The sequence below is a fragment of the Erigeron canadensis genome, chromosome 2, assembly GCF_010389155.1.
Source record: "Erigeron canadensis isolate Cc75 chromosome 2, C_canadensis_v1, whole genome shotgun sequence".
Taxonomy (NCBI): domain Eukaryota; kingdom Viridiplantae; phylum Streptophyta; class Magnoliopsida; order Asterales; family Asteraceae; genus Erigeron; species Erigeron canadensis.
The window spans coordinates 30928678-30942779 of NC_057762.1; the positions used below are offsets into that span (position 1 = coordinate 30928678).

At 33.0% G+C, this 14102-nt stretch overlaps 2 protein-coding genes across 2 annotated transcripts; one reads left to right on the top strand and one right to left on the bottom strand.

The window, feature by feature from the left end:
* Positions 1–1613: 1613 nt before the first annotated feature.
* On the bottom strand, positions 1614–5097 carry LOC122589920. Its single transcript, XM_043762252.1, has 2 exons — positions 4846–5097; positions 1614–1940 (listed from the first exon to the last, which is right to left on the bottom strand). The coding sequence occupies exons 1-2, from the start codon at positions 5008–5010 to the stop codon at positions 1872–1874; spliced, it is 234 nt and encodes a 77-aa protein (XP_043618187.1). The 5' UTR covers positions 5011–5097; the 3' UTR covers positions 1614–1871.
* Positions 5098–8560: 3463 nt separating this feature from the next.
* LOC122590101 (CRIB domain-containing protein RIC4-like) lies at positions 8561–9548 on the top strand. Its single transcript, XM_043762432.1, has 3 exons — positions 8561–8705; positions 8933–9097; positions 9212–9548. Exons 1-3 carry the CDS (start codon positions 8576–8578, stop codon positions 9424–9426), a joined length of 510 nt encoding a protein of 169 aa, XP_043618367.1. The 5' UTR covers positions 8561–8575; the 3' UTR covers positions 9427–9548.
* Positions 9549–14102: the final 4554 nt, after the last annotated feature.

Genomic DNA, 14102 nt, shown 5'->3' on the forward strand with positions numbered 1-14102 from the left:
CCTTGGTATACAATATTGCGTTGTTTATTGAACTTTTGAATGGTTTTTGAAATTGCGACAATGCGGTATCAGAAGCAAAAAACAAAACTAAGATCAAATATAAAATTTTACAAAGTAGACTTTGATGCAAAATCAGAATGAAGTAGATCGTAATCCACAAAATGGATATAAGCTTAAGGCTTGTGCAGGAAGAAAGTGGGTGTTCCCGTATGTTCAAAACCTGGTTATTGCGACTGGAATAGATTTAATTTTGGTATGTGATTAGAGAACAAAACAAGTGATTACTGATTAGTTGATACAACCAAGTCGTTCTTTTGTAATGTTAACATCATCTATGGGTTAAAATTCTGGTGTTAACACGTGTCTGGTATTTTTTTTATTTTATTTTTGAAAAGTAAATTTTATTCAAAACTCGCCAACTTCCAAAAATAAGGAGTGGCAAACACTATACATTGGCTAATTAAACATTTACATTAAACAAAACCCAATCTTGCCAACTAAGTGAGTAAAATTTAAGCTTATTCTTGTACCATACGAAACTTGTAGACATGATGTCATGGATAATCTTCTCCACTTTTATCGGTTTACCTTCAAACTTCTTCTCGTTCCTCGCCTTCCACAATCACCAACATGTAACAAAAACCACGTGTCTGGTATTAATGAGTATATTTTTAACCCAATGCTTAGATATATAATGTGATTTAACTCGGCATGCCAAATTGCCAATGTATATTTGCATCACACATTCACACCTCCTGTTATAACTGAACATTTGTGTTAACACTTTCTAGCCGCGGTTACAAGATTTATACAAGGCATGTTTTCTATGTGAATTAAAGAAATTTCCCCCTTTTCGAAGATAACAACATGACATACCCAACGTATTTATATTCCCAAGTTATTATGCCATATATGAATTTATTTATCAATATATTTTATTAGTTTCAAATGAATAATCGTACTTTTCGTGGGGGTGCTTAAAGGCCTGTGGCCTAATGGTGTTCAAAACAATCCTACAATCAAGAAGTTATTTGTTCAGGTCCTATTATGAACAATTATTATGTAAACATGCAGTGACATGAAATATTCACTTATAAAGTGATGAAGTGCATATCATAGCTGATTTGCCAACTATATACACAAGTCTCCTAGACTCATTCTAAGCCTTCATAACAAAAACCTTCCATGAAAAATTCTATGCATATTTAGATTTATAATCCAATCTGATCTTCGTCTTCAACATTTTGACTCAAAATCCTGAGATCAAGACTGAAACAGAAAGCCTGGTGACAACTAACTGTCCGTTAAATATCAAGTTACTTGAGTATCAAGCTTTAAGCCTGGGGCAAGGCATTGAAATGGAAATATGAGTCAAAGATGAAACAACTTTCTGACTGTTTCAATTCAATTCTGAAAAAGAGGTTTATAATGATTAGCTTAAAACCATAAATCCATATATGAAGGAAATTACTCCCTAGAAGAAACAACTTGGTAATTCTCCAAAATATAGCAGGAAGAGCTTGTAAATCTACACTAACTTTACCTAATCAGAAATTACAACCATACCTTCAAGGCAATGCGCATATCTTTTTTGTACTATTTAACAGAATAAATATGAAAATTTGATAATGCCATACATTCCCTGATAATTTCGTTTACACATACATTGATAGAGAAAATCTTTGATCCGTTACTGTTTACAATATGAAAATGGTTGGCGGTTCATCAATTCAACATACTTAGAATATTTGCAAGGCCATCATATACCACATGGTTCATGTTCTCCAGACACAAGAAGGAAAACTAATATTCATGTTGTAGTGTACTTCATCATTGAACAAACTTACATAGCGCCAACCCAATTGCATCTTCTAAGACAACCACCAATCTGGTCCTCCAGGCTTCTTCACAAGGATCTGATTATATTCTGGTCTCGATGTCTGTAATCCAATCATTCATTCATAATAACAAAGAAATAAGTCAGATCCTTTCTTTAGCATTCTCCACAACCTAGTTATTCATCCTGAATTTATAGCACTTTGTAAAATCCAAGATCAGATGCTTTCTTTACAAGATATGTCAGAAATGGAAAAGGTTGTGATGCCCTTTCTAAACATATCACAAAATTAAGTGGTCTAACTGGAAATTATTGTTAGCACTGTTTTTGCAACTAGCAACAAAAAAATAATACTAAAAAGTAGTGTTCGTGGAGAAAAACATCGTTGGTTGCAGCACTCGTCAGCTCTATTTCTCTGGAGGTTGTTCCAAAAAGAAGAATAGAAGATACACAACTGGATGAGTCAATGTACGTTAGAATATGGATTTGCTGCATCAGATGACTATTTTCTGACAATACAGGGTTTATATCTGTAAAGGATAAGCTAACAGCGGCCATAAGAGAGAACAGTTTTTCTAAGAAATGTAAACAATAAGGGTTAAAGGTATGCCATTAAAGGGAGGAATTATGAATACTAGAAATTTCCACAACTATGATTTTGGTTTTAGCTTTTGGACAAAAAGAGAAGTAAACTTCATCCCCTATCACCATCAATGGCATACAAGGAGAAGTTATTTGAACAGAGCAATCTTCTTGATAACGTAAAAAAGAAAGAAAGAATGAATAGAAGTAATCTCTTGAAAGGGGGCAAAGCTTAATTCTTTCAACTTTGTTGTTGCCTACTTGCTCCCAAGGGGATTTAATTGCAGTAACATAGAATGACTATCAACTGACTCCGTGAGACTACCCCATTCAAACTTAGCAGCTATAGGATATAAAGAAAAAGGACAAATAAGAGACAGGTCCAGGAGCAACCATAGAAAGATGCCCATGATGCAGAAACAGTTCCAGATCATGCAAACAAGAAGCAATTAGGGACTCAAAGTAATAGATGAAAAGTCACTGGCCTTCCTTTTGCAAAAGGAAAACTAGGGGTGACAAGATGTGCAAGTTAAGTAATAAGTCAAAACCAGATCTTTTGGTATGGGTCCGATTTGGTTAGGTGTTATCCACTTCTGGTCCTTTCCTTAAAAGCTTCCAATTGAAAATATTTCAATCAATTCCTTAAAATCGTTTAAAAGGCCAAGTGTTTCTAAAAATCTCCAACGTGTTGTATTTCTAGATATCTCCAATTGTTTGTTGTCCAGCCACAAGATGAATTCAAGGTCCAGCTTTGATACATGACATAGTGATGCAATTCAGTATGTTGCTAATATGTGGACAACACAATGATAAGGTATTTATGCAAATTGTCAACTTGCATAGTTATATGAATAATTGATCAAGCAGTTGTAATGGTCCTCGACACCCAAGAATCTCATGGGACACCCCTGACTTGTGGTATCTAATCACATTATAATTCGGGCAGGCATCATCCTCCACAGAATTGGAAGGGTTGGGGGTGATATAACTTTGATCATACTGTCCTAACGATCATATCCATATTCCAGATTACTATTGGAAGTGTTGTTTCCATGACTTTTGTTATTCCCACCAATTCATGTTTTGACATTGCATAGACACAACTTTAGAAGAAAATCAGACCTTCTGTGTACGCTTTGTTTTTTATAAATGGGACAAATGTTATTTATATTCCTAAAAGTTTCTTCTTAAGCTGAATTCACTACATAAAACCAACATTACATTTTACATAGCCGTCTGAAAAAAACCAATAAATAGAAGGTAAAGCCGCTATTTTTTTCTCAAAACCTTTTAAGAATGATAAATAACAAAAACCAAATCACACAAAAAGTCTGAAAGCTATTAACAACGCCGCGTCAATGCAATGTCAAATTAAGGAGCCATCCGCAACAGCAAAGACAAAGGCGGCAGTAACTGCGATCTGATCCGAACATCAATGTCTTCATTGCAATAGTATGGTCAAAAGTATACTGTATTATACCACCCCCAACCCATCATCTGATTCCTTAACGGACCGGCCCAAATAGTAATGTGATTGGATATTTCAACTGACTGATGAATGTATGTGACCATAACAAATCCTTGATTAATAACTTACTTTCATACAAGTCACATAATACTCACATGCTGCATATTATCATATTATATATATATACTAAAATGTAACTTTGGCATGTGATGGGGGAGTACTTTAGCTAAAAGTACACCCCTACATGATTAAGTTACAAGTACTTAGTGCACAACTAAAATAACTAACGCCCTTAAATACCGTTAAGTATTGTTTGGTTAACTAACGGTACTTACAAAAAGGTATTTAACGGAGTTTGTTTTCAAGTTTAAGTTTTTTAACTTTTGCCACTAAAGTTTTGCTTTAGTTACTTTTTGCCACATAACTTTTGGTTTTAAGCTTTTCTCATCAAAAGTTTATTTCTTTTTTTTTACCACATAACTTTTACTTTTTTAACTTGCGTCACGGAAACTTTTTCTCGCTCCGAAAGTTTTTTTATTTGCTTTTTACCACCTAACTTTTGGTTTCCAAATTTTGTTACCAAAGTTTCATTCTCTTTACATTTGACCACAATTTTTATTCTTAACTTTTGCCACGAAAATTTTATTTTTCGGCTTAATGTTTTTTAACTTTTGTATTTTTCGGCTTAATGTTTTTTAACTTTTGTCATGAGAGTTTTGTTTTTCTCCCGGGGCAACGCCCGGGTTAAAATACTTGTTTGTACTTAAAAGCAATTGGTGCCATAACAATTCTTAACCTATATCTATATATCTATCTATATCTATATCTGTAACTCTATATATATTATATAAATCAAAATCAGCAGCTATTGAATCACTAAAATATATATATATATATATATATATTATATATATTAGAATTATATGAAAGGGAGAAGAGAAGAGGAGGGGAGACTAACCAAATCTTTGAAGAGAATAAAAGAGATGAGAAAAAACAGAACGAAAAGGATCTCAAACTCAGCATATCGAATGAATCTAAACACTGAGTCGACACACCGATTTACTAACGGTTCCTCTTCTCTTCTTCCTCTTCCCGTCCCACCTCCACCTGATCTCTTCGCCATAATGTGAATTTTTGATCTGATATTACGAGTATTTATTATTGTGTTAATGGAAGGAATTCAATTTTGGGGGAACGAATCAAAATTAAGGACGGACGGATAGGATACTGCTTTATATACATGGTCAACAACTAAATCCACGGTCAACTTTGGTTTTCTTTCTCTTTCTAGTTTTTAACAATGTTTTAAATACTGCTTTATATACCGGACGGTATTACCATTATTTGAGGCTACTCTGGTATTTTAATCCCGATGTTTTTCTGGTATTTTCATTATTTTATATCGGCCGGTATTATCCGGTATTACCATTCCGGTATTTTAAACTTTTTTTTTGAAATTTTTTTAAATATTCTTTTATGATATTTTAATGTTAGTTTTTGTTACTTGTGAACTTTAAACTTTATATTTTGTTATGGAATACCTATTTGGTATTATTTTTTAGTGAATTATAATTGTTTTTTTTTTTACTATTTTCGTCAAATTGTAATAAATTTTGTAGAATAATAACAAAATAAACTAAAATAGTCGTACCGGCCGGTATTTTCGGTAATTTCGATAATACCGGTAATACCGGAATTTTTTTTTACGCCGGTATGATTAAAATACCGGTTTTTTAAAACATTGGTTTTTAAGGTCATTTTGGTAAAATACTCAATCAAGAATGGGCTGCTAAGTGCCAATTAAGCTTATTAATTTACCCGGAAATTTCTTTCTCAACGGCCTTATTTATTTACCCGGAAATTGAAAACTTTTACTACCATTTCCAATTAGCCATCTTTTCTTTGTTTGTTGGGTATTAGAAATCAGTTTTATATGGGGCCCCAAGAAAAACACTAGAGAGATCTCATTTCAAGTATTAGTCTCACAAGTTGTTCCATTAATTTGTTGTAATGTTTTCGAACGGGTTGGTTGATGGGATTTTCATGTATCATAGATCTACTGGGTCTGGACTGTCTATGCCTAGATTGGGGCGACTTACGGTGGTCTTTTGCCGATGCTAAAATTCTCGGCTTCGGACAATAAAAGAAAAAGAAAATATTCCTGGAACTTAGAGATGACAAAATGTACGAGGTGATCGGGTTGGGTGACGGGTCAAAATGGGTCCGGATCCCGGTCGAAACGGTCACATTTTATCCGAGAATAAAATATTATAAATTTGATTCATTACAGTTATATTCTACTCTAATACTAAAAGTTTAATGTTTTTCATTTAATACATTTCATTTCGTAATATCACTTCAAGTTAAGAATAATACTCATAAAAAAGGTGATACTTTTATGATTTAATCTACTTTTTCCTATAAATAATTATTTTGGTTATTATCATTTGTATAACTATTTTTAAACGAAAGAAACTTATTTATTGAGTTGTTAATTAATTAATATGTTTAGTAGGATGCAATAACATAACTTAAAAAACCAATACCAAACTCAGGAACCGAATGGTTTCAACAACCAAACATCAAAGGTTTTGGGCTTTAACCACGAATCGAACTGGTTTGCGCGCCATTCAAACGTGGAAGTGGCAAGAGAGGTGAATTCATTATTCATGAACGATTATATGATACGAATATCATTTCGTATTAACCATGGGTTATATAAAGATTGGGCACAATTATTATCTGTTATGTAAAAATCATTCTCTCTATATATATTTAACGGTTAAACAAGGTGCATGGACCATCTTTCTATCTTGAGATACTTTCAAATCCACAATCATTCTCTATGGGTTTGCTGGTGAAGCACTCTTTTTGGTTTGTGACAGTGGCGTCCAATTTAAGTGTTTCAACATACCCTCTTTTTTCATTTTTTGCTTAGCGTCTTACAATAAAAAGGAAAGTGCCTGAAAAGGAAAGATTCACTAAATACATTATGTCATACCTATATTTAAAATCTCATGTTAAATCAATTTTTATTTTTATTTTCAATTAATATCTATATATCTATTTATAAGTAAAATCTCACTAAATACAATGAGACTTGTTTGTGACTGGAAAATAAGCAAAGAGACCTATCATCAAGGTTGCACCGAGACGGGTATGGTGAAGTGGTACGGGGACGATACGGGTACGGGAAACGGCAAAAAAAAAAAAAAAAGATATGGGGACGGTAAAGATAAGGCAATAAAAATACAAAAAATGAAAAATATATTAAATAAAACTCAAATAGATAGATATTGATGTAAAGTGTATGATATTAATTGAGATTTTTTAGTTGTCTATATACATATATACGTCCCAATTCACAGGTCGGTTAGAGATTTTTTATGGGCCGGTTCTAATTTGAAGGGTATAGAAACACTAAACCCTAAATGGGCTAGGAAACGTCTCCAAATTCCCCCGAAACATCCCCAGAACCCTTCCCCAGCCGTCCCCTAAATCTGAAACGTCCCCATGCCGAATCCTAGCCGTCCCCGTCCCCCAAAAGGGCCAGGGACGGGTACCCTGACCAATTAGGCGTCCCCGTGCATCATAGTCTATCATGCAATGTCAAACATATCTTATTAGCCTAATTTGTCTTCCGACCATGTTTAATACATATAATTATAATTAAGCCTAAGTTTTGGTGTTAATTCGGATTTATAAGGGTTGTCTAAGATGTAATCAAAAATGGTACAGTATCTACTTACAAGATTAGTAGATGTCTATTGGTATACTAAAAATGATAGTTAACTTAGTAGTAAATGTTGTTTTATTAGTCCTATATAATAATATCCTCCTAATTAATGATTCTTATAATGCATGTCTTCATTTCATGACAAATATAATCTTTTAAGTTTTTCCTTCTAATTTCATCCCTTGGTTATATCATGTGTCATCATTATCACATTGTTATAATATTTTTGTAAGAGAATTTTTTTGAAAAAATATCAGGAAGATTAAACTTTTTTCCGTATATATATATATATATATATATCGGGAAAGGTTAGATAAAGAATGCAGTACCTATCTTATATAAAGTATAGGGGATTATGTAAAATTCAGGTGGGGTTTATGTAAAATTCAGGGGGTTATGTATGTTTATCAAATTCAAAGGTTTAATATGTAACTTTTTTTTAATGTGACAGTACTTAAGTTTAGATAAAGTCTGCAATACATATCATTTTTCATATATATATATATATAATATATAATGTATAGAAACCAGCATATGAAAAGGAAATGGAAATTTCTGTTGTGCCTAAAGTTGAAAGAGGTGTGGAGGTTGTTGGGGGTTGTAAAGCAGTTGCATTAACTTAGAGAATCAACATTAACTTTTGGTTGCATGCACTACTTCAGTGGGCAACACCACCTTTAATCCCTCTCTACCAAACTCAATCCCCCTTTAAACTCAAAGTTGGACTCAAAAGGGTTATTGACTTTGAATTACAAGTTACTGTACACAGTATATTTTAGGTATTAATTCTCATATTAGATTAGACATAAGGCCCTAGCAAGCTAGCTAAAAGATTAATCTTTATATCTTAAAGACAAAGCAAACCTAGCGAGTACTCCATATTATATATATATATATAGCCCATTATATTCTACTCTACCTTCAATAATCTTCTCATCGATTCGTCTTTAGAATGAAAGATCGAATGGAACGTCTTGTAGTTCTTCCATTCACCGTAGGTTGTGTGTCTTCCTCGAGTGTCTCGGTCAGCATACAACATTACGGAAGACGGCCAAAAGAAGACATCAACTCAGCTCGCACGGGTATGCATATACTATAAACATTCTAGCTATATACGTGAATGTACATCAAGACCAAACTTTCTATATAAACTCTTAGAGAATTTGATCAATGTAAAAGTACCTACGTCCCCATTTTTTCTAAACTAATGTACTTAGATCTCTTTGAAGAACTTGTGCAAACGAAATTATTGAAATTACATGTTTTCTTGTCATGTGTATGATCTATATATCTTTGGTGTGTTTCTTAGTGAGGAGGTCAATGGAAATTGTGAAAGATCCTAAAGGCATGTCAAGTGATCAAATGACCAATAAGGAATTATCCAAGTCTTCTCTATTATCAAGACCTAACATATACACTATTGGATCCATTCATAGGCTCACAAAAACCATCAAAAACTTATCTCAATCACTTGGTAAGTGATCATGTCTCTTATTTTTGTCGAAAAGCTCAATCATATTAACTTAGCCCCCACTTCACAGCAAATATATATGTAATTTTACTTGTGTAAACTATGTACGTATGATAGTATACAAGGAGGAGATAGAAGAACTAGAAATGGAGATGGAGATTGGCCTTCCAACGGATGTAAAACATGTGACACATATAGGGATTGATGGATCCCCTACCATTGGCGCTAAAGGTATTAACCACTTGGTCGCCTCAGAGCTCCTCTCTTTATGTCCCGATGCCATGGCTTCATACGAGCCATGTGCTACCGTTGTACCAAAGGATGCAAAATGATCCTAGTACGCATAACACGTCGTGTAAAGCACCCGATTTCAAAAAATGAAACAAGTGTAGATGAAATAATATTGAAGTATGTTAATATGTTAAAGTCTTATATATACTATTTGATTTGATTAGCTTGTATATGAGTGATATTTGTTATCCGAACATAGTTGTAACGTTGATCAATATGTGATATGGTGTAGTCATAGAAAGTTTTGGTTGCTTGGCATCTTTCAAATTGTGATTTCAATAGAATGATAATTCTTCAATTAGTTTCAATAGAAAATAATTATTACATGGATTTTTATGGCAAGAGTGTTATTGGTTGCAAAGTTACAAGCTCGGCGTTTAGAACACCACTCTTTCCATAAAAATCAAAATTTGGCGTTTGAAAATTTTTGGTATTTTACAAACTTTTCAACCAAAAACACTAACAAACATCACACAACCTCAAAAAGTTCTTATCCATACAAAATTACCAGGCCATATATGGAACAAAATTACCATGCCGTATATAATAAGTGAACAGCAAATCATAAATGATATATGGGTATGTTTGTTAAAAATAGTTGTATGTAGCTTGTAGCTGTATCTTTTAGTTGGAGCTGTAAGCTGTTGCTTTTAAGCAAAGCTATTAGCTACAACTTTTATTTTTTAAAAGTGTTTGTTATGATAGTTGTAGCTCTAACTTCAAGAAGTATTTGTGTACTTATAAAGATTAAAAGCTTCATCGAAACGCTAGAGCTCCTGAAACGCTAGTAGCGTTTCATTTTGGAGCTTTTTTTTTAAATAAAAGTTAAAGCTAGTTGCATTCAAACAAAGCTTTTAACACTTTTAGGGGCTTTTAGTTTAAAATAAAAGGTTAAAGCTCTTGAAAACTTGTGTCAAACATAGCCTAGGCCAACGTTGATTTCATGTTTATAACTTTTATTTATATATAGATAGATAATTTTTACTATTTTACTTTTTTATAAGACAGACTGTCCCTTCTTTCTTTCTAAAAAAAAGCAAGGAATGTTCTTATTTTACCCATCTACTTTATTCACTCATTTAAACAACTTCACATAATATACCCATATATATGATACTCTTAATGAAATAATTTTGCACATAAACCTATAACATAACTACAATACTCATTTTATATGATCAATTACTTTTACATAAATAATCATACCATCGTCGTCGTTGCCGCCGCCGTTATCACATGTTGCGGTCACTACCACCATCATCGCCACCACCACTCATCTCCGCATCACCGCCATCACATAACCTGCCCACCATCACCCCCCCCCCCCCCCCCCCCGTCGTTACCTCAACACCACTGCATCATAGCGGGCATACGTCTAGAGTTTCTTGATAAGAATTCGCTTTAGAATTTAACATGTACCTCGCACTTTCAGACGTGGGCATCAAGACCATCTTCAACCCACCACACTAAAACTCAGGTTATTTGTGTCATGTCAGCAATACAATTAACCCTGACTGAATCATTTTCACCATTAACCCTTACACTGAAATCCCAGTTTATTAGTTCCATGTCATATTTATATTGATATTAATAAACTCATTAAATAAACTAAAAAGTTTCTTAATAGTAACAATAAACCTAATGCAAATTTAAGTAAAATATACTTTACATCTAAAAAAAGGTTTAAGAGAAAACTTTTAATTAATCTGACAGTTTTGAACACATATTAATAATATAGGGGTTAAAATGAAACTTGAGTTAAATATATACTCGTAATATATAGTCAAAGTGTGGAAATAGTTTTCGTCATCTTCAAGATTTGCAATCTGCAAGTTCCGATTAAAAGTTTTAATTTAAAAAAATAAATTAAACTCCTATTCATCTTCAAGAGCATCAACACCACACACATATATATACTTATTCCATCCGATTCCAGGATAAAAAACTAAAGCAATAAACAATCAGCACGCTGGAATCATCACCATGGTGGCCGTCGCTCCGAAGGAAAACGCCGACCAATATGCCGCTGGCCGTAATCCACCGCGCCTAAATCTCGGCATATTGGAGTGAATACGTTGTGCAATACACTGGCGTTAAAGTTGGTCTAAGGACCTTTTTAACTTTCTTGTTTGATCATGTATGTTATTCCTCATTCACGCCACGAGGGATATAAATCTAGCTTTGAAAATGATATGCTGTAAAGTTTAAAATCAATATTTCAAGCTTCACAATGAAATGATCTGAATGTCTTGAAGAAGCAAATGTACATCTGAAACTCCTTTCAAATGAAATTGAGCAACATTTAGCTTGATCTGTTTGGATTTATCTCTACAAACACACGAGTACAAGACCCTGGTATATTAGAAAATAAATAACCGGCTACAGTTAAAAGATCATAAATGCGAGGACATGAAATGCATAATAAGTCATTCAAAACACAAGTGGCAATACAACAAATTCATGGAGAGAACATAAACTTAAAACACAGTATGGTTCTGTTGTGAAGACAAACATATCAGCAGACGCAAAAACATAATTAATAAGCAACATGCATGCTTGAGGCAGCTTCTAAACTTTTTTTTTCTTTTTTTGGAATGGCAAGCAGCTTCTAACTTCACCTTTTGATTCTCACCAGTTCACCATTTGTTAAAATAAATGTCATAGTTAAGTTGGTTTATTTAGATTATTATCTACTTTATTTTTCTTGTTAGGAACAAGTCGTGTTTTACCTATTCCATAGGATAGTTGCTGATTTTTAGGAGGTATTGAGATAGTTGACCAAGTAGTGGTAGTACATGTTATTTTTAGTTTTTGTGTTGCTTATGTACTTCATTTTATGCAATAAAAAAGGTACATAGAAATCTTTGTGTGTTCAAGTGTGTGAGTATAATTTCTGATTCAACAATTATATAACTCACACTTGAACACACAATGTTTTACTCACTAATATTCTAATTGCATAAAACTAAAATACAAATACATATAAATAGAAAACAAATACAATGTTTTACTCACTAATATTCTGATTGCATAAAACTAAAATACAGATACATATAAATAGAAAACAAATATTGTTAGTTATCCCAAGTTCCCATAACTCATGCCTAAAAACTAGGAACCACTAACCTAGTAAGTCACTGCTCCTAATAACTCGGTCAACATAAGACCTTTTCTTAATTACCAACTAAACAATAATGACCAAAGCAAATACACATCTATACTTCTATACTATCTTATAATAATTATCACTTTCCCTCTCATAAAAGTGTTAGATGCAAAATTACCACTTTACCCTTGATTAATTAATTTACATCATCAATCCCTTATCTTTTAAAATATCTCCACTATACCTTTACATCAATTACATTAAATCAATTACTTACACCCACCACCAACAATAGTTCGTCACCACCACAACCACCAGTCTTCGTCACGACCAAACCGCCGCCGCATCACGCGGGTACAATGCTATAATAATATAATATTAAGATACAAACTATGACATTTTAATTTTAACACCCTCTCTAAATGTCATAGTTCTTCAACCCCATAACTTTGACATTCTTTGGTGACTTTCCTCTTAACATCCAATTTCCCTTTTGAACATTTTCCTTCGCTTTCACTTTCATCTGCCCTCTTCACATAAATTGTTCTCCCCTTTCTTCTTTAGGTAATTAGTATGCTTTTCCAATATAGAATGAAGCAATTTTTCAATAGAAGATACATATCCATCTGAAATATCTGCTATGTGGCAGTTGCCATCAGCATTGGCTTTATCAACAAGTATCCCCAGCTCCTCCCTCGCAAAATGGTACCTACCCTCGAATATAATGTAACCCTTCAATACATTACCTTGTAGACCGACCGCACCTCATTCAGATCATAGGCATGCCTATACGCAAAGGTAAGGAGACTTATTCCATAAGGACCTCCTACCAAACGAGAGTAAAAAAAAAGAAATAGAAAAAGTGTAATCAACACTTGCACATATCGGCTAGCATATGCCGAGAGAATAAATCAAGTATAGGAAACATCAACAAAATATAGAAGTATAGGAAAAATGGCCAACTATGGTCATTGAAATAGTAAAGACGGATTGCATAACTTCTCTTTGGATTTGATCTCTCGGAGGGAACTAGAAATTAGGATTGTTAGAGCCTAGACGGGATCAAATACCTTGTGATCTTTAAGTTTCATACCTGTTTTGTTACTTTTAATAACTAATGTAAATTTACGATATAAAACAAAAAAATATAAATTAAAATCAAAAGTCAATTTTTTTAAATGATGATTGATTGATTAGCTATTGGATCAACTATGTTTTAGTATATTATATTATATTATATATATTATATCATAGTTATAGTAGATTAAAATTATCATACGTTTAAAAGTTTAACGAATAGATAAAAAGACAGGTTTGACAAAAAAAAAAAAAATTTACGCTAGATACAGCTTGAAAAAACGTTTAATATATCGGCAGATAAATGTTATCATCAATAAAACAAAAGTCAAACCTACGACTCACATGACCACCATAATTCTACTTAAACTAAACGTACAACACTACCTGCACATCTTACAACCCGACAAAACACAAATCTATCCACGTCATTCCCATGTGGTCGTTAGTTAGAATCCTAACAAACTAACTATTTCCATACAAATTAAAATAATGATAATTTATAAAATTCCAAAATTCGTTTTATGTAAAAGG

Excerpts from the sequence above, each read along its gene's own strand:
- LOC122589920 (XM_043762252.1), bottom strand. The coding sequence starts at position 5,010 with ATGGCGAAGAGATCAGGTGGAGGTGGGACGGGAAGAGGAAGAAGAGAA. Across the intron at positions 1,941-4,845 it reads TTATTCTCTTCAAAGATTTG|ACATCGAGACCAGAATATAA; the intron begins GTTAGTCTCCCC and ends ATTGGATTACAG.
- LOC122590101 (XM_043762432.1), top strand. The coding sequence starts at position 8,576 with ATGAAAGATCGAATGGAACGTCTTGTAGTTCTTCCATTCACCGTAGGT. Across the intron at positions 8,706-8,932 it reads CATCAACTCAGCTCGCACGG|TGAGGAGGTCAATGGAAATT; the intron begins GTATGCATATAC and ends TGTGTTTCTTAG. Across the intron at positions 9,098-9,211 it reads AAACTTATCTCAATCACTTG|TATACAAGGAGGAGATAGAA; the intron begins GTAAGTGATCAT and ends TACGTATGATAG.